The sequence below is a fragment of the Clupea harengus genome, chromosome 19, assembly GCF_900700415.2.
Source record: "Clupea harengus chromosome 19, Ch_v2.0.2, whole genome shotgun sequence".
Taxonomy (NCBI): domain Eukaryota; kingdom Metazoa; phylum Chordata; class Actinopteri; order Clupeiformes; family Clupeidae; genus Clupea; species Clupea harengus.
Window position 1 is genome coordinate 9,962,986 of NC_045170.1, and position 24,857 is coordinate 9,987,842.

A 24,857-nucleotide genomic window follows, 5' to 3' on the forward strand; every position below is an offset into this window, starting at 1 on the left:
ACAGGGATGCCACTCCATTTGCACATGTAAATTATTGACGGGCAGACCCTCATTGGTTGCTGCCTGATTGCCCACACCATCAGACTGGCATGAACCAGATTGTTGCCCGGGTTGTTTACACAAAGCCATGGCTAATGACTTTGCATTGTGCTCTTGCTGTGGTGTGTGTGTGTGTGTGTGTGTGTGTGTGTGTGTGTGTGTGTGTGTGTGTGTGTGTGTGTGTGTGTGTGTGTGTGTGTGTGTGTGTGTGTGTGTGTGTGTGTGTGTGTGTGTGTGTGTGTGTGTGTGTGTGTGTGTGTGTGTGTGTGTGTGTGTGTGTGTGTGTGTGTGTGTGTGTGTGTGTGTGTGTGTGTGTGGCCTCCTAGCAGAGTACTCCAAGCACACAAATAATCAAGCGGCTGGCCGCCACAGGACTCTCTCTTGGACGAGGCCAGAGGCCACCGGGAGTCAGACTCCCAAGACTCCCAGTGTGCTGTAAACAACACCCCCTCAGCAGCAGTGGGGGTCTGCGGAGTCTGTGTGTGTGTCTGTGAGTTGTAAACAGCACCCCCTTTAGAAGCAGTGAGGGTCTGCGGAGTCTGTGTGTGTGTCTGTGAGCCGTAAACAGCACCCCCTCAGCTGCAGTAGTGGGGGTCTGCAGAGTCTGTGTGCTTCCCCCCTGGTGGGCTCTGGTAGTGTGGGCTCCAGTACAAGTCCCCTCTCTTGTGCTGACCTGGTCTCAACCCTGCTTTCCTACATGGTAAATATTTCCTGTAGCCACAGCGAGTCACCCGGCTCTCAGTATTGTTCGCCATTTTTGACATGGTGGGAAAAAGGGACCCTTGTCATTATTTACTATAATCTGACGTCCTGTTTGTGATGTTTACCGGCTTTGCTTTTTCTTTTCTTTTTTTTTTTTATGTCATTTCTTTGCCTTCGTAAGAAACAAGCATGCGTGTTTACCGACTGATTAAATCTTTTGTCGTCTGTTCGATTTTTGTTTGTATGTATAACAGCAGGTTTTGAAAAAAAAAAAATAAAAAAAAGTTGAAGGGAGGAGGGGAGGGGGGGGGGGAAATCCCACGATCTTCCTAACAAGAAGTAGGAAGTGGGAGGCAGCGTTCCGTAAATGGTCACAGGGCCGCTGGTTTGCAGGAAGTAGGCGCTGGAGTACAAGGTGGAACCATGTGCTTTGCACCGGGCGTGAGTTGCCTGCGTGTCTCCGCACTCGTCCCCAGTCGCCTCCTCTCCATGTGAACGCAACGAGTGGGCCTCTCCCTTGGGATCCAGTCTCCTTCCACATCAGGCCAGTTAAAGACTGAAGGGTGCCTCGCACATCCCCTTACACACACACACACACACACACACACACATGTCTGACCCCAGCGTCATTCCGCCCAGCTTTATTCTTTATGTGGGGTGTGTGTGTTTGTTTTTAAATGTTGTGGATGGCGACCAAAAAAAAAAGGGGGTGGGGGGAACCAATTACCAACAAGCATGGTGGCTAAATAGCTTCATTTTGGTGGATAAATAGTTTCATTTCCATATCAGTGGTAGAGTAGATTTCTGCCGTTTTGCTAGAGCTCATTAACATCAAACCCCTATTGATTTCCTGTCCTTTGTGATGCTTATCTGTGCCCAGTCTTGTTGCATAGAGAAGGTAGGCTATGCCACTTAAAACAACCATAGCCAGCAGGCGTTCATTTATTTTCTTAGTTCGTTTGGTTACAATGGCTGGCCCAACACATGATGTCATGGAGAAGCAAAAACAAAATATTCCTTTTTCTGGGACAGGCACAGAACATGAAGTACCCAGTGCATCTCTCCTATTTGTACTTCTTCTTGAGGAACATCAAACGCTGGTTCTCAAGATATGAGTCACACTCTTGGCTCTGATGCGCACTGCAGCCGAACGCAATCCTCCAATAAACGCCCGCTCACACGCGAGGCTGTATCAATCACTTTGCGGCACGCTGTCCTCGAGGCCTTCACAGCGTTTTTTTTATTTGCTCTGGGTTAATTCGCTTTTTTCAGGCATGTCATTTTGGCTGTGGTTTCCTGGTGGTGCCGCATTCCTGAACCCATGTGAGTGTGTGAGTGTGTGGGTGTGTGTGTGTGTGTGGGTGTGGAGGTGTGGGTGTGGGTGTGGGTGTGTGGGTGTGGAGGTGTGGGTGTGGGTGTCGTGCTGTGTGTCCTTGTTGGCCACCGCATCAGCGGTTCTCTTTCTTGGTGTGTATTCTTTTCAGCTCCCATGCTACTTTCCTGACAAACAAACTCAGCCACCACATTAAGCCCTCCTTGTATTGTCATAAAAAGATTAAGCCATTTTGCAATGCTACAACCGTTTTTCATGTGTCTGACTGACTATGGCCAAGCTGGCCAGCAATCAGCAGCGTTCCCTGCTTCTCCTCACGGCCGTCTTGCACCATCACCAGCCTCCATCACGGAAGGAAGGGTGCTCTGAAAGGACTGCTGTCTCCCGCTGGGAGACTGGCCCGGGCAGTCTGGTCGCCGTGCCCGCGGCTCGTCTCATCACATCACATAACAAGCTTGGCACCGCCGCTGCCTTTGGCACGGTCCCCTCACGATGTGAAAGCAAGCTGAAGAGGCATCTTCACTCTCTCCTCCCCCCCCCCACCCGGCAACCTCCTTCCTAGTAGCTTTGAATAGTGACAGGGTAAAGGGGGGTTGGCTGAGATGTTGGAGAGGGTGGGGGTGGGGTTAGCAGTGGGGTGGAGATGCTGTGTGCCAATCCTATTAAAGGGGTGGACTTTAGAGGCGGCGCTGTTTTCTCCATTCTGCGAAGCTGTCTTCTGGCGAACCTGTCTGAGCCAGGGCCTAATCTATCACTAATATATAGATTATGTTGGATCCCACCGTGCTCCATTTCTTCCACCCGTCACGGCATGCGCACAAACACACACACACACACACACACACAGGGATGGAGACACAAACAAACAACCAAGCACCAATCAGGCTGAAGGCCACCAGCTTGTCATTGCTCAGCTGCCAACAAACTAAGGTTAACCACCGCTTTCTTAAGTCCTCCTGTGTTCTGCGGTTCCAGCACCAGTCCTGATCAGTAACACAAAGGCTTCGAGAACCCCCGACACCTCCCCCTCGCCCACGGGGACTCGCCCCCCCTCGCCCACGGACGGACTCAGTATTCACAGCGTGCCCACTCCGGTCCTGGCACCTCCCTTGAATACCTAGGAGGTGATTAGAAGTCAGACCCCGTGCCAGTCTGATGGGGCCCAGGGCCAGCTAAACCTACGTGACCTTCCAACAGAGATCTTCGCCGTCCTCTTCCCCCTTTTCCCTGCCTCGCTTATGCAACTTAAATCTATGCGAGTTACCGAGTTGCGTAATGTTTGTGTGTGAAAAAAAATGGAAAGAGGTTTGATGCTGGATTTATAAGTGCAAACCTGTCATGTTATGAAAATGTTTCTTTAGTGAGAGAGTTGTGTTGTCACAACAGAATGGCATGATGTGTGTCTCTATTTTGGCTTGGCTTTTGCACTTTTTTTTTTTACCGAAGCCAAAGTAAAAACAGCAGATATTCCAGCTTTCCTATCTATTAGATCATATAGTTTTATGGCGAGAAGGGAGACGCTTGACTCAAAACACGGGAGAAATTCACACGGAACTTTCACACTCTGTCACAATTAATAAACGATGCAATCGCCTGCCGTCATCTTTTGTTCTTGAAACACAAACCACACAGCAAAAAGCGGCCCTGGCAGCTGTTTCCCCCCCAGTGCGGCACATGGTGTCTGACGCGTAGCCATAGTGGTACTCTGCCCCTTTTATAACGTCCAATCAGATCGGCAGGAAACCAAACGTTGGGCCCATTCCTGAAAACAAAACAATGAAAGGTGTATTTTATAGTGCACCCAAAGGGTGGGGCCGTTGCCAGTCTGGGGTCGGGGGGGGGGGGGGATACTACAAACCGGCCACTGTTGATCATGGTGAGCTATTTACAGCCACCTGTTCCTGTGTGAGCGAGTGGAATATTTTGAATGAAACGCTCCGCGTTTAAGAGGAAACCAATCCCATTCAGGGGAAAACTACCATGACGTGACTGATCCCGGAGTTGAGCTGTGTATGAACTCTGGGATTAGTGCGGCGCTCGGTAACAGTCTGTTGAACCCTGACCTCCAGTAAGGTCATATAAAAAAATTCATTCTGTTGTTTTGATAGTATCCCAAAATTTGTAGTGTTTTTTTTCTTTTTTTTAATAACCTTTCACCCTTTTCCCCATTGTCTCTCTCTCTCTCTCTCTATCTCTCAATCTCACAGGTCTTCCAGAACAATACTACAGCCTGACATGGTTCCTGAGTCCAGTCCTGGGTCTGATCTTCACGCCGCTGATTGGCTCGGCCAGCGACCGCTGCACACTACGCTGGGGCCGCCGTCGCCCCTTCATCTTGGCGCTGTGCGTGGGCGTGCTCTTGGGTGTGGCGCTCTTCCTCAACGGCTCGCTCATAGGTAAATCACGTCTGGAGGTCCCCTCGGCCAGTTGACCAATGCACATCTTCAGCAGTACAGAAGCATTAAAGCTGTGTCCGTGATTGCATGGATTTTCTTGTATAATGTGTACAGTGTATCCCTTCAATGACCCCGACTTGCAAATAAAATGGAAAAGCACTACCACCATCCAAAAAGTCAAGGGTCAGTGTTTAAGGAGAATGATGAATAAAGGAAGAAAAATGCCTATACTAGAATGCCAAATACTGAAACTATAAAGCTATTTAGATTTGTGCGCCTTCCAAATAGACTAGAAGTAGATTTCTCTTGTGAAGGTATACTGTCTGATCTAAGACTGAAGGTGGATTTGGAATAGAAGCTGAAAAGACCTCATGCGATCTCTCTCCACAGATCGGAGCTGTTGGGAATATTAGGAATAATACTACTTGGAGGATTCTAGGTGAACTCTATCCTCAAGTCAGGCGAAATGAGATGTTGGCGTTTTGGACATTGTGTCTGATGAACAATCAGCTGTAGAGATCATGACAGGTTCGGTACATTTAGGTCGACTGGTTGAAATAAGCGGCACGGCATTGGAGGCTTTTGCGTTTGCCAGGATAATGTTCAGGTTGTGGGCGCTGTGGCACTTGGCACGCCAGAGGGATCATTTGACTCCGTGACCGTCAGCTGGTGCGATTTCTATTTGTGACAGGAATTCACGCTTTCAGTTGAACAGGGTGCCCGTCTGAGAATGTCTTAACCACACACACACTCAATACACCCACATACATGTACATAAAACGTCAACAGTGTTGGATTACAAATTAGCCAAGATGTAGTAAGTAATTATAGGTTAATAGCTTGCATATCTAAATCGTAATCTATGTAGATATCACGCTGTCATTTGCCTTTGACAAAATATGTAATTTTTGATTTTCCTTTCATAGATAGCATTTATGTATAGCATCTCCTTTAATAATAATAATAATAATAAATAATAATAATGGCAGTTTCTAACGATAATGATCACTTCTTCCTTGATTTAGCTAATATATGGCCAAGATTAAAAATTAAACCCACATGAAAACAATCATGCATTGTCCATGACTCAACCAATACATGCAGTTCCAGTCGGCTATTCACATTTCCACATTAACTGACCACTGTCTCAGCTATGTTAATAAAAGATGAGGAAAATAGCCTGATCATATTAGGTGTTCTTCAGACACTCCAACCAATTACAAGTAAGCTAAAGTAGAAGTGTCAAAGCACATTTAGGCTTTCGAGTTGACATTTTGTTCCCGCACACAACACCACTGCTGCTGCCAAATATACTGACCTTGACTAGGAGTCTCGCACTCCGGAATTGTGCGAACAGCAATTTAGGGAAAGAAATACGTGTGATTGTTTGTTTGGTAGCCAGGGGACAGCGAGTAACTATGTCAGCACTCCAGCTCTGTATCGAGCTTCTAGACTAGGAGAGAGACTGGGATCGTGGGACAGCACTAGGGCTAGACTCCTCATAGTGAGCACATGTGTGTCCTTTTTTTAGTGTGTGTGTGAACCCTGTCATTCTCCGTGACATGGGAAAGGACTAGGAACCAGTTCACAGGGAAATGTTTCCTGTTGTGCCCCCTTTTCTACCTTTCATTGCCTATCTGAAACTGCTTCCTGTCTCCAGTGCTAGCTTGCTGTGCGGCGGCTCCATTGTCAGGAAGAAAGGCTTTGCTTACAGCACACTCCAGCGCTGACTCAAGGGGGGCCATGAGATGCGTTCTCTCTCTCTCTTTCTCTCCCTCTCTCTCTCTTTCTCTCTCTCTCTTGCTTTCTCTCTCTCTCCCTCTCTTGCTTTCTCTCTCTCTCTCTCTCTCCCTCTCTTTCTCCCTCTTTCTCTTTCTCTCTGTCTCTCTCTTTCACTCGCCCGTGCTTCTTGTTGATTAGCTAAATATTTTTGCTAAACAGATTTCCCCTGTGTGACTGTTAAAATGACAAAGCATGTTTTGCTTGGGAGGAAAGTCAGCGTGAGCATTAAGATATTTCTGCAGCTGTTAAATAGGTTAGGATACAACTTTGTAATATGTGAAAGAGAGGTCATTTAAAAGGCATTAGTCTTGCAGGCTATAGCCTAGTCAGGTGCAATTCTGATGCACAGTCGATGTACTCGATTTGCTTGTGTTTTCAATATGTCTGTGACCAAAACGACATGCACAGGCACGCAAAGAGACACACACACACACACACGCATGGTGATATGGTCACAGCAGAGTATGCCCTGGGTCAAAGTCAAAGTGTCAAATGAGACAGATGCATCATGGGCAACGGGCAACTACCAGGGGAAGGGTGTATCTATGTGTGTGTGCGCGTGCGTGTGCCAATAGTTAGGTACTGCTCAACATGGTAGATGCGTTACCCCTCACGTCATGCGTTCTGTACCATCACTGTGTTTTAATGCTGTGTGTGTGCATGTCATGACCATGTGTGTACTTCCAACTGGGGCAGATGGTTATTATGAATCAATGTGTTGACCTAAAGCTTGTTATTGTGTGTGTGTGTGTGTGTGTGTGTGTGTGTGTGTGTGTGTGTGTGTGTGTGTGTGGTGTGTGTGTGTGTGTGTGTGAGTGTGAGAGAGTGTGTGTGTGTGCCACAGCTCTCTGCATGACACTGTCAGGCTGGTCATAGCCTGCCCCCAGGCTAAGTTGCTGCTCAGCTGCGCTAACACTGTTACGTGGTCTCTGTGTTCCACGCTAGGTCTCGCCATAGGCGACGTGCCGAACGAACAGCCCATCGGGATCGTGCTGACCGTGCTGGGGGTGGTGGTGCTGGACTTCTGCGCCGACGCCACGGAAGGTCCTATACGAGCCTACCTGCTGGACGTGGCGGACACGGAGGAGCAGGACATGGCCCTCAACATACACGCCTTCTCCTCAGGTACGCCGAACATGTCCGCCCGTATCGCTGTGGATTGAACCGATCTCAGCAGAAGTCAACCAAACAAGACACACCTCAACCCAGTGTGAAATCGTTTGTATTGAGAAAAAAACAGTCACTGAAAAACAGTAACTGGGGTTGAAGCTGAATTTAGATATTGTTTTGACGGTGGTTTTCAGTTGCTGTTTTAACATACTGTAGAGTTGAACTTACACAGCACTGAAACACAGTGGTATACCTCCTTCTAGCTCGGAGTGGAGCTCATTGACTATTTAACTGATGTTAAAGTCACTCATTTTGGATAAAACATTTTTTTTTTTTTTTATTTTCTTCTACTTTTTAATCCCAAGAGTGCCCGAGAGTGCGTCAAATGCATCAAATTCTTTTTTTCAACACAAATCTCCATATGAGCAGCTCTCACCCCACAGATGAGTGCATGTGGCGGCTCCAGATGCAGCACCCAAGGCATGTTCTGATAATGGGGCGCACTGATCCATGGCAGATATTAAATGAAACGTTCACTGGAGCTACGCACAGGCACGCATTCAAAACGAGCATGTCAGCAAGTTACTGCTGTATTGTGTAACATTTACCGGGCTTGAATTATAATAATGTATTTAACAGGGTGTCCATAATTGAGGGGATGCTGTCGAGTGCCAGGCTGGCTGTGAGTGCTGAGTCCTTCACGTGTCTTGGCTATTTGAGTCGGTCAATTGGTTTGAGTCTTAAAGCATCGAGTCTTTGGATCTTATTGGAAATATTTAGGGCTCTTCATTGCATTACGTTCTAGGTTCCATGAATGAGGATAACAGCCTTCCGGATTCTTGAAACAAAGTGCAGGAGGAAGAATTAGCATTTTGCCAGGAACAATGCTGTGTTTCAGACAATGATTGGTTTATTCCAGCGTTGTTCCGCTTCAACCTCCAGGGTTTTTTCCTGCAAGAGAAAATTTGGCGCGCGCCTAAGCCGTTTTCCACGAGCGCCTACACAAATCCGAGCCGCTAAGGCAAAAAAAAAGTTCGGCGATAAAAAATAAATTAAAAAAAAGCTGTCATTCATGGGCGCAATTCAGCTTAATGTGTTTTGAGCCCTCACCGTTGACTTCAAGGCAGCAGCTGCCTGGAAGGCGCATCCCACCTCCCACCCCTGAGCCCAATCATTGGACAGAAGCTGCTCCAAGCTTTGCCAGTTTACAGAATACGTTGGTTTGAATTTGAGATTTGAGCAAGCAACTTAATGTAGCTAGCTTTTAGCTGTTTTAAACCAAGGCACTTCAAAAATGTTGTTTACAACCTGCTTACAAATCTGGTTAAAACAACTAGTGAAGGTGTTTTAGAATAATATTAATGCCATATACAAATAACTGACTTTATGTTAACACCACTAATTAATGTTAGCTGTCTAATTATTTAGCGCAATGCTAGCATGCATCTACCGTAATTCGATTTTTAACCAAGGTAGCCTATTGTACTGCAAATATGGATCGCGGACCTGTTTACAAATCGGCCATCTGCCAATCACTCAACTTGCGTATGCATCCTGACTTCATCAGTCGGCGGTGATTTTGAGCATGACATTCCATTTTCAGTATTCATGGCTTTCAATGTATTAAAATATCTGCTATGTTGAGGACCTACACAGGTGTAGGCTATTATTTGATTTGTCTACCCGTTTGAACGAGTACCAGTAGACCGCGGAGCCTCGGGAGAGGCAGACAACCGCATTGGTTTTATCAATGAAAGCTCCTAGGTGTTCCCCTGGTAACCCAACTCTGGTGTCCTGCATAACAGCCTTTTGCTTTTCTTCTGAAAGACCGTCATGTACAGTAACTGTGTCATGTCAAGGTACACTCAGCAGAAGCCACTACAGGGCATGATATCATCTTGCGGAACCTAAAATAATGTCGATGAACTATTTTTGACCACCCACTTCCTGATGTCTTCTTTCACACGAGACCTAGGGCCCCATTATCTTGTGTCATCTGTAATCTATTCTCGGCCTTTCGAACTATAACTACAACTATGTTGTATGTAAACACAATGACTCAAAACTGTGACTACTACTAATAATACTGATACTAATACTGATCATTTTGAGTTAAAGAGATAGAAATTCTTTGAGGTGAGATAACTGTTTCAACAGAAATCAGTTTGTTTTGAACTCTCAAATCCTGACCTGTAAGTGTCCTTTTATTTAAAAGGTCCTCTATCAGCTGAGACGTTGCCTCTTTCTGTTTAGCGTGGTGTTGAAAACATCATTGTAAATCTCATTAAAGGCGTTTACCCAGGCCAGAGTAAACGGGCTACGTCACTTGCACAAACAGGCACTGAGACACTCTGTCAAACGAGTTACTCACAGAGGTCCTGTTGGTCTTTTGAATGCCTCGTTGTGAGGCAGGCCTCACCAGGACTCGAGGCACAGTGAGAAGAGGCACCCTGTCCAGTTACCTCACACGGCAAGCGGAGTGCAAACAAGGCAGCACTTCAGCCACCTCTGAGCCATCCGTAGCATGTCATTCCTGGCCTCTCATTGGCTCATCTCTATTCCATTAGCGAATCACATGGCTAACGCACCGGGGCCCTCATACTGACCCAGTAGCATTGGCCATGGCGTTTGCTAAAAACAGAGCCCCTTTGAATGTTATGGCCCAAAAGTAGGGCACACGTTTTCCACTGGGCACTTGGCATGCGCCCAGGTTGCTCACAGACTTTTCCCCCACTTACTCTCTTGTGAAAGAAAGGCAGGATGTGACACATCAGAGGGGTTTTGGCCTCCCCTGTAGGCACGTAAAACTGAGTAAGAGTAAGGAGGAGACACTGCCAGCCAGACATGCTGTCTGTACCTCACAAAGCCTGGGGTTCTTTACAAAAGGAAATTCATGTTGTTTAAGTTTACGGTATGGACCTTTTAAAACTGTGGAGTATACACACAAACACAAACACACACAAACACATATTTAAAGACACACAGAGACAGACAAACAGACAGACAGACAGACAGACATTTAAGTATGTTTCAAATACACTACTTTGTTTTTGCAAGAGCACATGTATGCAGGCAAAGCCTGTATGCAGGACTGCTTTTCAATTGCAGAAGTTCATGTTAGTAAACTTAACTGAAGTACAGTGCACTGGGTAGTACATTGGGTTGTTTTTTGTAGTAGTACAAAAAAGTGCTTTGTTTACAAGGACATGTGGAGTCTGTTGGTAGGGCTGACTGTGTTGCCGCTTCTGGTTGCAGGGCAGTTGGGTGTGTCGGGCACGGACTGCGGTGGGAACCCTAAATTGTGGTGCGCGCTGAGTGATGGGAAGGTGGTGGTATTTGATGCAGCCAGCTGGTCCGTGCAGCAGAACTCAGTCCAAGTGGGTTCGTCTCAACTGGTGAGGATCGCTGAAAGCACACAGATAGCAAAGAGGACAGACAACTAATGTTGTAATACATTTTCTTAACTGCATTAATGGATTTCTGTATGTTCACCCAGCATCAGAAATATTCTTTATTTTTCTACAATAATGTTATCAATGTGGTTGATGTAAAGGGATTTTAGGTGATAAGCATTCATTTAAGTAAAGTAGACTTCTTCTTAAACCCCTGAACTAAAGTTCTTAAAAAATGTAGGACTGCGTAGCCTGTATGAAAATGCATAGCGTGATTTGCAGTTTCCTCAGAAAGAGAAACAACTTCAACTGTTTTTGAAATGGTATTGCACAACTCTGGATCCCCACATCTCTGATTTGAAAAAGGGCTGAACAGAAAGGGGGAACAAATTACTTCATCATTTTGCAAAATGTCAAAGTTCTGTTTTGCATTTCTACTGAAGCTACCCGTGAAGGGAACACATCTATCTAGTTTTTGACACACTCGGCACACCCACCCCTTGAGATCCGAAGTCTCTGCTGCCACCTGCTGGTTAGCAAACACCTCCACAATTCAAACGCCCCTTCAAAAAAATCACCAAAAGCCTTCCTTCTTTTCCAGAACTGCATGCTGGGAGTGAACCAGCAGCAGCTGTGGATTGGCTCGCAGGACTCGGTCATCTACATCATTAACCCCCGGAGCATGTCCTGCAACAAGCAGCTGACGGAGCATCGCAACGAGGTGACGGGGCTGGCCCTGGAGGAGCGTGCCGACAAGCACAGGTGATTTGATATGAGGTTACAAATAGTGTGAAAGTTACCAGAATTAGAACACCCTTTTGACACACACAAAAAATGCGTCATAATAATGATCAGTATGTGCAGGATGTGTGTTGTTTGTTATTTTAAGGAAGCAACTAACGCAGGGTGACACAGGTCATGATATTAGGTGAGAACTTGTCATTGACGTGCTTTAGATCACAGTGTTTCCCTGAGCATTGTGAGGATTGTCTAACTTATCGTCCACTGGCAAAGCGTTCCTTACCTTAGTAGTTGATGGTCAACCCATACTTTAATCGTCATGTACTTCATGTACTAGTAATTACACTCTTGGTCACCCTAGTAAAGTCAATAACAAGGGCTGGCAAACTTCTTACAGATAATGGTGATGTGTGTTGACCAGGCTGGAATTGAGGAGATTTTTTTATATTGACTCCATTTTGACAGCCTAGGGACTGGCCGGAGTCTGCTGGATCTGTCTTATTGGACTCTTAACTGGGAAAAAAGGCTATTTCCTTCTTCCACATGTAACACTGAACAAACACACTCTTCCCTCTCTGCCTTCTCCACACGGGCCTTTTCAAACATAGACAGACATGTCTCATATTTTGAACCTCCTCACTTATTTTAAAATGCACCTACACGTAATACTGATCAGCTGATTTGAGGCCAGTCAGCTGATTCATTGAAGGTAGCCACACCCATTACTCGACTCTTTTACCTGGTTGCAGCCACAGTTTGTGTGTGTGTGTGTGTGTGTGTGTGTGTGTGTGTGTGTGTGTGTGTGTGTGTGTGTGTGTGTGTGTGTGTGTGTGTGTGTGTGTGTGTGTGTGTGTGTGTGTGTGTGTGTGTGTGTGAGAGTGTTAGAGAGCACCCAAATGAGCTGTGGCTCAGAGAAGCCAGAACGCGTAGGTGCATTTTAAAATATGTTTTGAGCTCATTAGAATAAAGGCTTTTTAAAAATGAACCCTGTGTGTGCCATGTCTTTCAATCTGAGCTGCTGAGCTTTATATCTAACTGGATGTGTGTGTGTGTGTGTGTGTGTGTGTGTGTGTGTGTGTGTGTGTGTGTGTGTGTGTGTGTGTGTGTGTTCCACTCCCAGGCAGCTGATGGCGTACTCGTGCAGCACTGAGGGCACGGTCATCGTGTGGGACGTGTCCTCGCTGCAGGTGCGCAAACACTTCCGCCTGTCCTGCGACCGCCTCCAGTCTCTGCAAGTGCACAACGGCTGGCTGTGGTGCTGTAAGTGGCCGTCTGTACACACACACACACACACACACACACACACACACACACACACACACACACACACACACACACACACACACATAGAGAGCACACCACTCAGACAGAAACAGGGGTTCATGATGCACATGATGCACAGCACTTGAAGGGTGTTAGCACACATATGGCACACATGGTGGTACCAGATGGGTCACCAGAGATGTGCCCCTGGCCAACCTAGATCAGCTACAGTTACCCAGAATCCTTCAGATCTTCTGCGTGGGCCTCTGTGTGACCGACCCTTATTACAAGCTGTATTCACACCCGGTACACAGTATTATTCGTCAACATATACCATTACATCTAGCATTGATTGCCTTTTGTCTGCCTTGTGTTTTCTATATGAACACATTTTCTGCAGGTGTATTTAGGAAAAATAGGCAGGCTCTATAAAGGCCGTTTCAGGATCATCACCGTTTTACAAAAGATATTTTCCCAATCAGTGTTTTCATTTCATCACTTATTCTGTAGTATATTTCTAAAGGCCAAATAGGTTGTTTGTCTACTAAAATTAAAAATGAATGAATTCAAAACTAAAATATTCTGCTTGCATAAATATTCAACCCCTATACATTAATTAGGACCTCTGCTGCAATAGCAGCCTTTAGTCTTCTTAAGTGTGTCAGTACCAGCTATGCACATTGTTCTGCTGTGTTTTTACTTCCTTTTGGTTGAAAAGATGTGGATCATCTAGGCTGATGGGACTGTGGTCCTGGACTGCAGTGCCACAGATTCTCAGTAGGGTTTTGATCATGGCTTTGACTGAGCCATCCTAGCATGTTCACTTTACTGTTTTTGAGACACTCCAGTGTTGCTTTAGCCTTGTGCCTTGGGAAGTTGTTCTGCTGGTATGTAATTTTGTTGTTTTGTTGTGATAATGTGTAGATTTTATTTCCTTTCATCCTCCCTTCAATTCTAAAAGCTCCCCCAGTTCCTTCAGTTGAGAAATATCCCCATAGCATGATGTTACCGCTGCCATATTTCATGAGTGGGATGATGTTTCTTGAGCCGTTGGCAATGTTACATTTCTGCCACATATAGCGCTTTGATGATTTGCCAAAAAGCTCTATTTTGGTCTCATATGACCATAGAAACCTTTTCCCTTACCCAAACATGCTTTAATGTGGATCTTCTATGAAAATGTTTTTTTTTTTGCCAACATTTTAATGGATAGCTCTGGACTCCTTTGCCAGCACCCCAATTCCAACCATGGCAATTCTTCATAGATTCTTCGGGGATAACATCTTTGGATGCTTGGTTTGGGGAACAGGCCTTTTGTACACAGTATCTGGGTGGTGTGATGCAACTTCTACCTTTATTCATATGGATCCAGTGGTGCTCAACTGGACCCTTTCTTTGAGACTCTTCCTCACTTAAGCATTTTAATCACCTTGTGTCTTTAGTCTTCATTTCCTCTGTTACTTCATAGCCTGGCTGATGAGCCTTAGACAGAATGTTTTTTATTTCCAGAAGGAGATCCCTACTGTAACCACTCATAGGTAGTGCCTAATTATGATCCTTTATGGTCAAATGAGTGGCACCTCTGTATCATTTGTGCATAATTCGTCATCTGCCTTAGTCTGGAACTCAATTCACAGGGGTTTGAATACTTGTTGAATACTAATATATTTCAGTTTTTAATTTTACTTTTAACATTTTGCTTTCGAAAATATACTACAGCATAAATGTTGACAGTAAAAAAACTGATTCATTTGATGTGTTTTAAGCAGATCATTTGACTGGCAGGCCTTTCCCCAGGCGTTTCCCCAGGCCTTTCCCCAGGTGTTTCTGTGTAGCTAACAAGAGATTAAGTAAACATGATGTTCCACGGTGTTAAAAGGTCTTTCTTCTCTCTGCACCATATAGGTGCGCGTGACAGCATCCTGGAAGTGCGTCGGAACGGGACGGTGCAGCGCCGCGTGCCTCTCCCCCCCCACTCCCCCCAGGGCAGCCCCAGCTCCACCCTCAGCTCCAGCTCCACCCTCGGCTCCAGCTCCAGCCTCGGCTCCAGCTCCAGCCTCAGCCGCGGCTCCTACAGCTGCTTCCTGCTGTTTGATGAGGTGAGGGGAGGCCTGTCCTCCTGCCCTCCAGCCTGCCAGCCCTCCTGCCCTCCAGCCTCTGCCCTAATGAAGAGTCACTTCCTTATGACTCCAAAGAGCATTTCTGTATCAACGTCCTCGACTGAACCTGCTTGTATTCTTTCAGATGATCAAAGGGTTTCTTTCTCTTTCTCTTTTCTTTCTCTTTTTAATTTGTTTTCTTTCACCGTTTCTCTCTTCTCTTTTTCTTCCCTTGTTTTTCTCTCTCTTGATTTCTCTCGGTTTCTTCTCCTCCTGTTGTCATAGTTACGTACTTCCACTCTTGCCCAAGCTTCACGGGTCATTAAGCAAACAGTCCTGTCTTGGAGGGATGGGCTTTGTTGGAAGTCCTGGTTAATGGTTGACATATGTTGGCAGTTTAGGTAAAGTGAGTGGGGCCACTTTGATGTCCGGTCTTTGATGACTGCTCACTGCTGGGGGTATGGGTTGTGTGTTTGTGTCTATCTGTGTGTGTGCCCATATACGGTGTGTATTATGAACAGCTGTGTGTATGTGTGTGTATGTGGAGTTTGTTGATGTCTCTTTCTCTTTCTCTGTGTTTGGGTGTGTGTGTGTGTGTGTGCAGAAAGAGCAGTTGTGGAGTGGTTGCGCAGACGCCGGTGAGCTGTGTGTGTGGTACTGCAAAGACCTCACCAAACCCTTCCACCGTATCCAGCTGCAGGACTGCGCAGGCGTGCTATGCATGATCAAGGTCAAGAACCAGGTGAGCCACGTCTTTTGTTTGGCTCGGTTGAAACGGAGCTGAACATTTGGTAACGCTTTATTTGGATAGACCACCTACAGAGACTTTACAGATGGTGTGTTGAAATGCAAGTTCAGTCCTTCTAATCACCTTAATCAAACCCAATCCCTAACCGCAACCATAAATTGTAGTTAACAGAGTTTCAACAGAAAGATTGTTTATAATCTGAGCATCTGTAGATGGTCTATAGGGGACTATCCAGCCATACTTCAGAAAAAGAAGCGAGTACATATTCTCAAGCAGCATTGGAGTTGCTCTTTTGAGTATTCCATTTATGAACACAGTATACGCACTTATGTCCCAGAATAAGCCTCTCTTGTTTTTTTTGTTTTTTTTAATGCCTTTCCCTCTTGAGTTTCAGAATTAGCGTTATATAACAGAACAGCCTCCCGCTCAGTTGCCTGTGAACATGGAATAGGCTTCAACGTTCTGGCTCGTTCATCCTCTTCTACGAACTCTACGTTCTGCATCTTATGTATGAAAGGATGTGGGGAAAATGGGTGGCGGTCTTCCACATTGGCCTGGGATACATGTCACACATTGTGCTGGTCGGCTCGATTATGATGTGTTTGTTGTTAACGCTGCCGAGGGTACATTTTCAGTTTGGTTTGTTTGTCTGTCAGCGCAAAAACTACCAGGCTGATTTTCATGGAAGTCGGTGGAAGGGGGGTAGCATGGGCCAAGAAAGAACCCATTCAGTTTTGAAGCGGATCCAGATCGTTTTTTATGTACCACAGAATAGGACACTGGATAATGGGCTGTTTATGAACTGCACACCACATTATGTTCCAGAGATTGAACCTTCACCCAGTGAATCTTTGCTGTGTAGATCTATCTGTTTACTCACCTGTTTCTCTCTCTCTCTCCCTCTCTCTCCCTCCCCTCCCTCTCTCTCTCTCTTTCTCTATCTTCCTCTCTCTCTCTCTCTCTCTGTCTCTCTCTCTCTCTCTCTCTCTCTGTCTCTCTGTCTCTCTCTCTCTGTCTCTCTCTCTCTCTCTCTCTCTCTCTCTCTCTCTCTCTGTCTCTCTCTCTGCTTCTGCCACAGATCTGGGTGGGTTGTCGGGGGCGCAGCACAGGGCAGGCTCGGGGAAAGATCTATGTGGTGGACACGGAGCGCCACCTGGTGGAGAAGGAGCTGGTGGCGCACAGCGACTACGTCCAGGCCCTCTGCTCGGCCGAGGACCGCTACGTGCTGAGCGGGGCAGCGCAGGAGGACGGCAAGATCGCCATCTGGAAGGTGGAGTAGAATTAAGAATGTGAAGAAAAAAAACATTCTAATTCTGAGAACATCCAAAGGTGACCATTAGGGATGTGCCTGGTGAAAAGATCGAGTCACTGATCTCGGAACAGTGAATGCTCCGTTCTTGAGCACATACTGGTGGGATCAATCCATTCCAGGGGATTCTCAGGACAATTCTGGCATTGCTGCAGAGCGCAGGGAGGTCTGCATTATAAAGTGCAAAAGGGTTAATCATGTTCCAGGGTACACATTAAGGCTTCCAAGGAGAAATGGGCGTTGAGTTTCTCGAGTGAAATCCAATTCACTCAAAGTTCTATGAAGGAATCAAATTGTGTGGACAGTATGAATCAGTCATATCTGTTTATAGTTTAAATTGTCATGTTTTGTTCTTTGTAATCTGTGACTCAGTTTCTTATTTACATTTCCTTATTTATAAGCTGTAGATTATTGTTAACATGTACATAATGCATAGCATAATCATGTTTTTCATCATTATTACTATTGACGTACACATTCCTTTGTATACTTTACATATTTTGTACTTTACATTTTTGTATGGTTCTCAGCAGTATTTTTTAAACACAAAGTAGCAATAAAGCATTTGTCTTGCAGATAGTTTTTTATAGGATTAGCTCAAGATATTTTAGTCTATAATGAAAAAAAAGTATTATTTGTAAAAACTGAGGAGGAATAAGGGCATTATAGCAGAATCTTGTTCATTTTTGTCAAGAACCTTGATCATTTCATTGTAAGTTATCAGTTTGCTATTTTGTCCACTAGAGGTCGGTAAAGTACCTGGACAAACATGACAGTGCTGAGATGTTTGCCACTTTCCCCCAGTAGGGAAGCTGCATGAATTTCACATGACAGTAATCTTGATAATCTTGATAACTATTTTTATTGAAGACCCTGTCTCCTGTTTAGGGAGAGTTTAGGTTTCATAGAAACAGTTTTTCTGATTAACCTACAAACTTTGTTAAGAGCCGTTTCCCCCAGTAGTGTTTTAGGTCATATCTCAAAACATGTCTGAACTGATTTATGTTCACAGTGTATAATAATATTCACCTGTACACCTTTGTGTTTTAATTTATTAATTCATGTGTCCTGGTGTATGGTATATTACTGCAGTGTAAAAAACTGATACGCTCGAACTTAAGTACAGTAGATCTGATTTCTAATCATCGTGTGATTTCTTTTCAATTGAGTCTCACAACAAATGCATTTGGGAAAACCATCTTGGAGGTTTTTTTTTTTTTAATTTAATCTGAAAACCTCTCAGGCCAAAAACAGCAGACGTCAATCCTTCAGATCATCTCTCCCATAATGGTTGTGATTTTGGTGCTCTCTTCCCTCTCCTTTGAGCCCAGAGACCAGAGAGTCTCACGCTCGGCACATTCATCCCACATTTGCACCGCAGGATAATCACAGCTTGTTTAAAGGTCTTAAAACCCAGTGGCAGATTAGAGATTATGAAAACAATGTGGATTCGGCAGATTTCCCAAGATCGGAGTTTACCCAGTTTAATACCAGCGCTCATCCCAGTACAGTTTTGCAGGCAAGGGATTGAGAATAATATCTCGAGGAATCCCAATCTGAAGTTGTACTCTTTGCAGATGTCTTTTTTTTAGGGGGGGAAGGGGGATTACATTATTTTGTCTGTGAACTACTTTGAGCTAGATCTCAAGATTTACATCTTAAATGACTACCCAGCAAAGATAACAGTAACTTCAAGTATGGAGAGTTCTACACTGAAGGCTTGCTCTGTGTTATTGCTGACTGGAGCGTAGCTCAGGATCAGCTTGGGAGCTCTTTTTTAAAATGTTCCTGTGATTTCAACCCCCTTTGTGAGTGCAAACTCAAACAGCTCAATCAGACCGAGTGTGGGTGTGCTGTGAGCGGTGTGCGGAGGCCGCTGAATTCACAAGATGGATGAAGATGGAAGACGCATCCTTTGCCTCTGTAATGATGTTATGTGCAGAGAGCACGGCTCCAAAGAAAACATCTGAAAGTCATTAAACGTGTGTGTGTGTGTGTGTGTGGGTCGGTGAGTGTGTGTGGGTCGGTGTATCTGCACCTCTCTCACACAAGCCATACATTAAATATTGTATTCTCTTTCAGGTGGTGAGTGGGTTGATGAAAGCAAGTGTCAATCATGGAGACTCTACACCTACATCATTTATAGGCTACTGTGATGAAAAAATGTGGTTTCCAAATGAAAGTGGTCTAGAGCTGTAGAATATGGAGAATGGTTGTTAAGGAGGACTCTCATAGAAACACAATCACAGCCCACGACATAAGCAGGCTGGGAGAGTGTTAGTTTGTTTTGTTTTGTTTTTCAGGCCAAAACCATGGCAGAGTTTTCCCAGCAGGGAGAGGGAATCAGATTACTATTGAACAGGTGCTTCCAATATTACGGTGTGGGGGGAAGGGTGCAGTAGTGGGGCACAACAATGGACATGACCGGATATAAACTGATTAATTCATGAAATCATGTTTGCAGGATTTCCCAGACAGCATTGCTAGCTGCTTAACGTTAACCGGGCGCACAGGCCCTGTGTTAAAAAAAAAACAAAACAAAAACACTGAGAACATAATGCTTCACATAACGATTTTAGAATAACTGGAGACTAAATGAATCTGAGCTCAATATAACTAAAAATAAGCCATCAATGTCTGTGATACAGGTAAATTACAAACAACCTTTGTAAGATAGGTAGTCTTCAGTGATAGAGGTGATCCTCGGTTGTTGCCAATTTTAGGGGGGGAACGCAAAGCAATCGGGTTCATAAACCCCATGATGTTCTGTTCATAATCAATAGCAAGCTATGCAAACCACCGTAAGTGTATGGTTTCTCTATGCTCAGTCTCGCCATCTGGAGTACCTCCTTCACATTTCCCCCCTCTTAGGGGTGTAGCTGTATTCGACCGGTTGCTACGCGTCAGCCATGTTGGAATGTAAGGCTCAGGATGAACGGGAATAAGCAGGGTCGGAGTGGGAGAAGTGAAAGAAAAGCGAAGGCAGTGTCTACCAACTTCACTTACATTGGAATTTAATCAACGACTAAGAAGTCATCGAGTTGGGTAGGATAGCCAGAGTGACTCCAACGCAGCCCGAATTTTAAACAGCGTGAGTAGAGCTCTGATTTAAAATATTTCGTCTGTAGGAGCAAAAATGCAACTTCATTGGTGGGACTGTCGAATAGCTTCCAAACCGACAAAAAAATACTCCCGAGTTTGATTATCCCCCTTGTCGAATCACGGCGAACTGTTATTCTGAAACACATAGACGATATCCAGTTAAAAACAGACGCGTTCAGTGTCTATTCAACATCTGTCTGTACTGTAAAGGATATCGTTACAATTTGTGTCCAACCCTGGCAGTCATAACAAATAGCTGAAGTTACAAACACAGTCAACTAGAAACACTGTAGCCTTGTTGGGAATGTGTGCCCTAGTAGTTACACACTATCCAGGTAGAATTAATCCATATAGCACGTACATATTCCACACGGAACGTTTCTTAACCACAGACCGAAGTCATTTTTGAAGTAAATTCGAGTTGTTTAAGTGCCAGCAGCTACGTTTGAACGCTAATAATACGCCAGTTGAAACTCTGTTCTGTTCTTTGCCTTGAACCGTTTTGAATAACGTCATTCAACGTGTATTTAAGGTTACACCAGTTCAAACTTCAGGCTTAGCCTCAGGACACACATCTTTGGCTGACATAGTACGCTGTAGTGTAATCTAAGTGCTATGGTAGTCTCTTTCATTTTCACATTTGTTTGGCACCTTTTTGCGCACGTAAAATAGTGTATTTTCCGTGGCCCGGGGCGTTGGAAATTACAGTGCAAGGGCCGGGGCCATATTATTTTTAGACTCGCTTTGAGTGTGCAGGCGAGGCCTACAGTTTACCAATAGCTAGTCAGTGTGTCCGTTTTAATATGTGCTATAAAGACAACTTCAGTCTTAACCTATTAATGCGGAATGGAAAGGATCAGTATGCCCTATTAGGGACAGTGTTATCCCTCAAACCATAATTTCTCTTTACTCCGAAGGAGGCCCTAGAACATTGTTTACATTTACCCTTGTGTTTGTTTTAACACTATACTCGAAGAAGCGTGTGTTCGTGTTTGTATGTGATTGAGTGGAGTGGGTTGGTGGTTGACGTCAGGACATTATTAGACATAAATTAGATTTGTATTTCATATGCTTCAGTTGGTATTTGAATAATACATCCATATACAGTATAAACTACAACAGCTGATGTCTTGAATCAAGCTTGCTGAACATCCTTGAAAACCTCAATTACAATCCATAAATACAATATCAGTATACCCCAAAATGTTAAGTACCCATGCTTTATGACAAGACATTGAACGATGTAATGCTTTCTGTCATGTGGAGAGGACTTGCAAGACGTGCAGTAAAATCTTGCTCCAGATGGAGAGAAGTGACTTTGAGACATCCGTCCTTAATTGTAACTTGTGTTGTTTTAGCTGTGAAGGAAGAGGGTATGTATTTTGTAGGGCCACTATGACAGGAAGCCTAAATGAACACACACACACACACACACACACACACTCATCCCACTTGTGTCCTGCTGCGCCAGGATGTTGCTGACTGATAGGGTCCCTCAGGAGTGTTAAGGGAAAAAAACGCCTTTTTCCTCTCAACGGCAGTGACTGGCTGTTGTTGCCTGGGACTGTATGTGTGTGTGTGTGGCAGTGAGCTACCTAACCCAGCTGAGGGAATGGTGTTGATTTTTCCGGTCATACTCAACCGGGGCAATGAAAGGATCTGCTTGTAACCAACTTGTTTTGCTTGCAACCGTGTGAGGTCTTGGGTTAATATTATGAAAAACCAACCCCGTGCCAACCAATGCCAACCCCATGCCAACCTGTCATTCACTCACAACCGTAACTAGCAAACATGATGGAACGAGTAAAAAATGAGCTTTTCCCCTTGCCTAGTGCACCCAGAGATGTTTACACATTAACCTCACATTTGAATTTTTCCGCTCCCCCCCGACATTTCGACTGCTGCTTTCAGATGTTTACCCCCCCCCCCCCCCCCCCCCCGACTTTAATTAGCTCCAGTCACTTTGGAGGAAACTCCGTCTGCTGATTCTCTTATTGTGGTTGCTTTATTCTCTGAAAGCTCTTTCAAGATTGCTTTACAGTTTGGATGATTCACTCGAGCTTCATGGCAGGACTGGGGGATTCATTCAATGGCTCCGTCCTCCACAGCATGGCTTCGTACACTAGTCCCACCGGCCCAATGCGTCCTGTTCTTTTCAGACATGGTGATATTGAGGTTGTGTCCACACCAGGTTTCTGTCATTGCGGGGAATGTACACATTGTCAATCCTCGAGTGTTTTGTGTGGAAACACTCTTGGTGATTGATGGATGTTCAGCCATTTTCCACCTCATCCCATGACAGCAGGTAATAACATGCTGACTGTGATAATGCAGGAACAGTGTCTTTAAAGCTTAGACTGGCAGCAGTGAATGGCGAAATCTATTTACTCTCCTAAACCTGTCTGTCAGATGCGGCTGGATTGGGATTCGGGAGGGGCGGGCACAGGAGAGGAGCTATTGACATTGCCGAAGCGAAGAGTCAGTCCGCTGATTATGATGGAAGATCTTTTCTCCTCCTTCCCCAGAGATGGCTGCTGTTTCCTGCAAGGGGAAAGGCTCTTGGAGGAGCGGTTTAACGGACAAAACAGAACAGTAGCGTTGCTGTTTGGATTTCGCTAATGATTAGCGCCAGCCGCTAATTAAGATCTTCTCGAGATTTGGTGTAGTGTAGCCTATGTGGGGAATTTGACTGGAGTGTGTCTCCTGCGATTTGTAGTGTTTTTTTTTCACCCCCTTTCTCTGCGGTATATATTTCCATGTGTCAGTGTAATCTATACTGTGACCATATGTGATACGTTTCCTTGAGGATTTGTGTGGTTAGTCTTGAAAACGTTTAATCTGAACCAATGAAAACAAATTAGTCTCCGTCCTTCTCACGTCTGTGTTCCTCAGTCAGGCCTTTGTGCAGATAAACTTCTTCTTCTCTTAGGGAAGATTACCTTACGGGATGAGGAATCAAGTACAGTTATTTCATTTAAGGATCCAGACCTCCGTGTCCTTTTTCTCGCTCAGTGCCTTAATGGACCCAGTGTGCGCCTTTTGCTTGTGCTGGCTTGCAGTGCAGACCTGAGAGGCGGCTAACAGGAAGTGGAGTTCAAGTCACCCAGACCCTCACTACACACGAGGCTGCTTCCCAGCTAGGCATTTCCTGCCTACCTGACTCCGCCAGGGGTGGAGGGGCATGGGACTGGACCAGTGGATTTGAGGGGGCTGCTTTTCATAGGAGCTACACACCACTCTTGAAAAAAGGTTCAGTCTAGTCCTCTTAAGGATTCTTCAGTTTAATTCGGTGGAAGAGTCCAAGAAGGATCATTTGTAGATGTTGGAAGGTAGATTGGATATTAGATTTGTAGTTGTTCTCCCTTATGATGAAGTGTCTACACAAGGTTCTTCATGTGGACAGGCTCTGTGTAGGAACATTTATCAGTTTAGAGAACCCATGAAGAATCACAGGTTCTTAGCGCATACTCTGTAGTCTACTACCTTTAACATTTGCACTGAAAGGAAGGAAAGGCAAACAAGGTCAGGCTTACTTTTCACTTTCCCTCTTAAAAAGGAGATGAACACCAGAGAACACCTGGGAGATCCCCAGCGCCCCATAAAGCCCGTCACTTCTCCACTGTCTGTTGCTCACACCATGTTTGGGTAGAAATGCTATTGTCAAGGTCACAATTCACATAGTGCACAGGCATAATTTTTACCCTGTTTGCAGCCTAGGCTATAAAAAGGGTGGTTTTTTTTCCATCAGACTGAACACAAAGGCTGCTGTTCTGCCTCAACCCCTCAAGGAGCTCCGAACACCTGTATTCACACTCTACTTGATACAGGAAGACTGCTGGAGTGTAGAACAATTAGAGACCAGTTTCCCCCTCATAGCTTGCAGACAATGGGGAAGTGTATGTCGGGATTTCTCCCAGAAGTCTTTTCAAGTGACAGGTGGACCTGTGGTATGATTCAAGATACCTAACTATTGCTTCTCCTTGAGGGGAGATGAGTGAGATGCATTTATGTCAGAGGATACTGCAAGAAGACCATATTTAGAATGTTCCAGAATACTTAAGAACCCTGGCTGGGGCCTTAGCATAGACCACTGAAGGTGGAATCGGTTTCACTTGTAGATTTCATTACCAGCTTCTTCGTAACTTTGGAACATTGCTTAAAAAATTCTGTAAGAAATACTCTTAGATTCTAAGAGACTATCTGCAAATATAAGTAGACAGTTCCCCTCATTCAGACCTGATACCCTTCATGGGATAGGATCTGACCCCCTGGAGTAGACCATCTTGTATCTCTACCTTTAGCTCACTCTTAGGTATGGCTCAGTCTCTACTGCATCCTGATCATGTCTGCCTTCACCGTGTGTGTGTTTGTGTGTGTGTGTGTGTGTGTGTGTGTGTGATTGTGATGTATGACCATTTCTGGAAAATGCACATCGATCACAATCTCCAGAGAGGCTGCCGTGGCTGACTATCTCCACATTTATATATATATATATATTTTTATAGTTTTCTATTCTTCATGCACATCTTCATGCCCTCTGCTTGCCCAACAACTTTATTTCACCTTCAAAACTCTGCACCATCTCCAGATTCACCGTTCTCACCTTGCCGGCCTATTTTGAGAAGTGAAGTCGGCATGAGAGGCTGCAGATGTTCACACAAAGCTATGGTGTGTGTGGGTGGCATGTGGGTGGTGTGTGGGTGGTGGGTGGGTGGGTGGGTGGTGTGTTGGATGACACCTTGGCCCTGAAACTCAATCGAGGTGTCTTCAGCACCAGACCCTCAGGCCCACCCATAAATAAACAGTGATGGCAGATGACTGAAGTGACTCTTCATGCAGCA

At 45.1% G+C, this 24,857-nt stretch overlaps 2 protein-coding genes across 2 annotated transcripts in view; both read left to right on the forward strand.

Moving 5' to 3' along the window:
• Positions 1–18,056, forward strand: part of dennd3a (DENN/MADD domain containing 3a) — a 51,537-nt gene extending 33,481 nt beyond the window's left edge. The window contains exons 19-24 of the mRNA XM_042710692.1: positions 10,618–10,757; positions 11,356–11,516; positions 12,616–12,755; positions 14,664–14,857; positions 15,462–15,599; positions 16,684–18,056. Coding sequence (XP_042566626.1) covers positions 10,618–10,757; positions 11,356–11,516; positions 12,616–12,755; positions 14,664–14,857; positions 15,462–15,599; positions 16,684–16,884 — 974 coding nt within the window. The 3' untranslated portion in view covers positions 16,885–18,056. The remainder of the gene's footprint in view (positions 1–10,617; positions 10,758–11,355; positions 11,517–12,615; positions 12,756–14,663; positions 14,858–15,461; positions 15,600–16,683) is intronic.
• Positions 18,057–19,711: 1,655 nt separating this feature from the next.
• Positions 19,712–24,857, forward strand: part of ptk2aa (protein tyrosine kinase 2aa) — a 92,107-nt gene continuing 86,961 nt past the window's right edge. The window contains exon 1 of the mRNA XM_031586624.2: positions 19,712–20,005. The gene's annotated coding sequence lies outside the window, so the exon portion shown is untranslated. The remainder of the gene's footprint in view (positions 20,006–24,857) is intronic.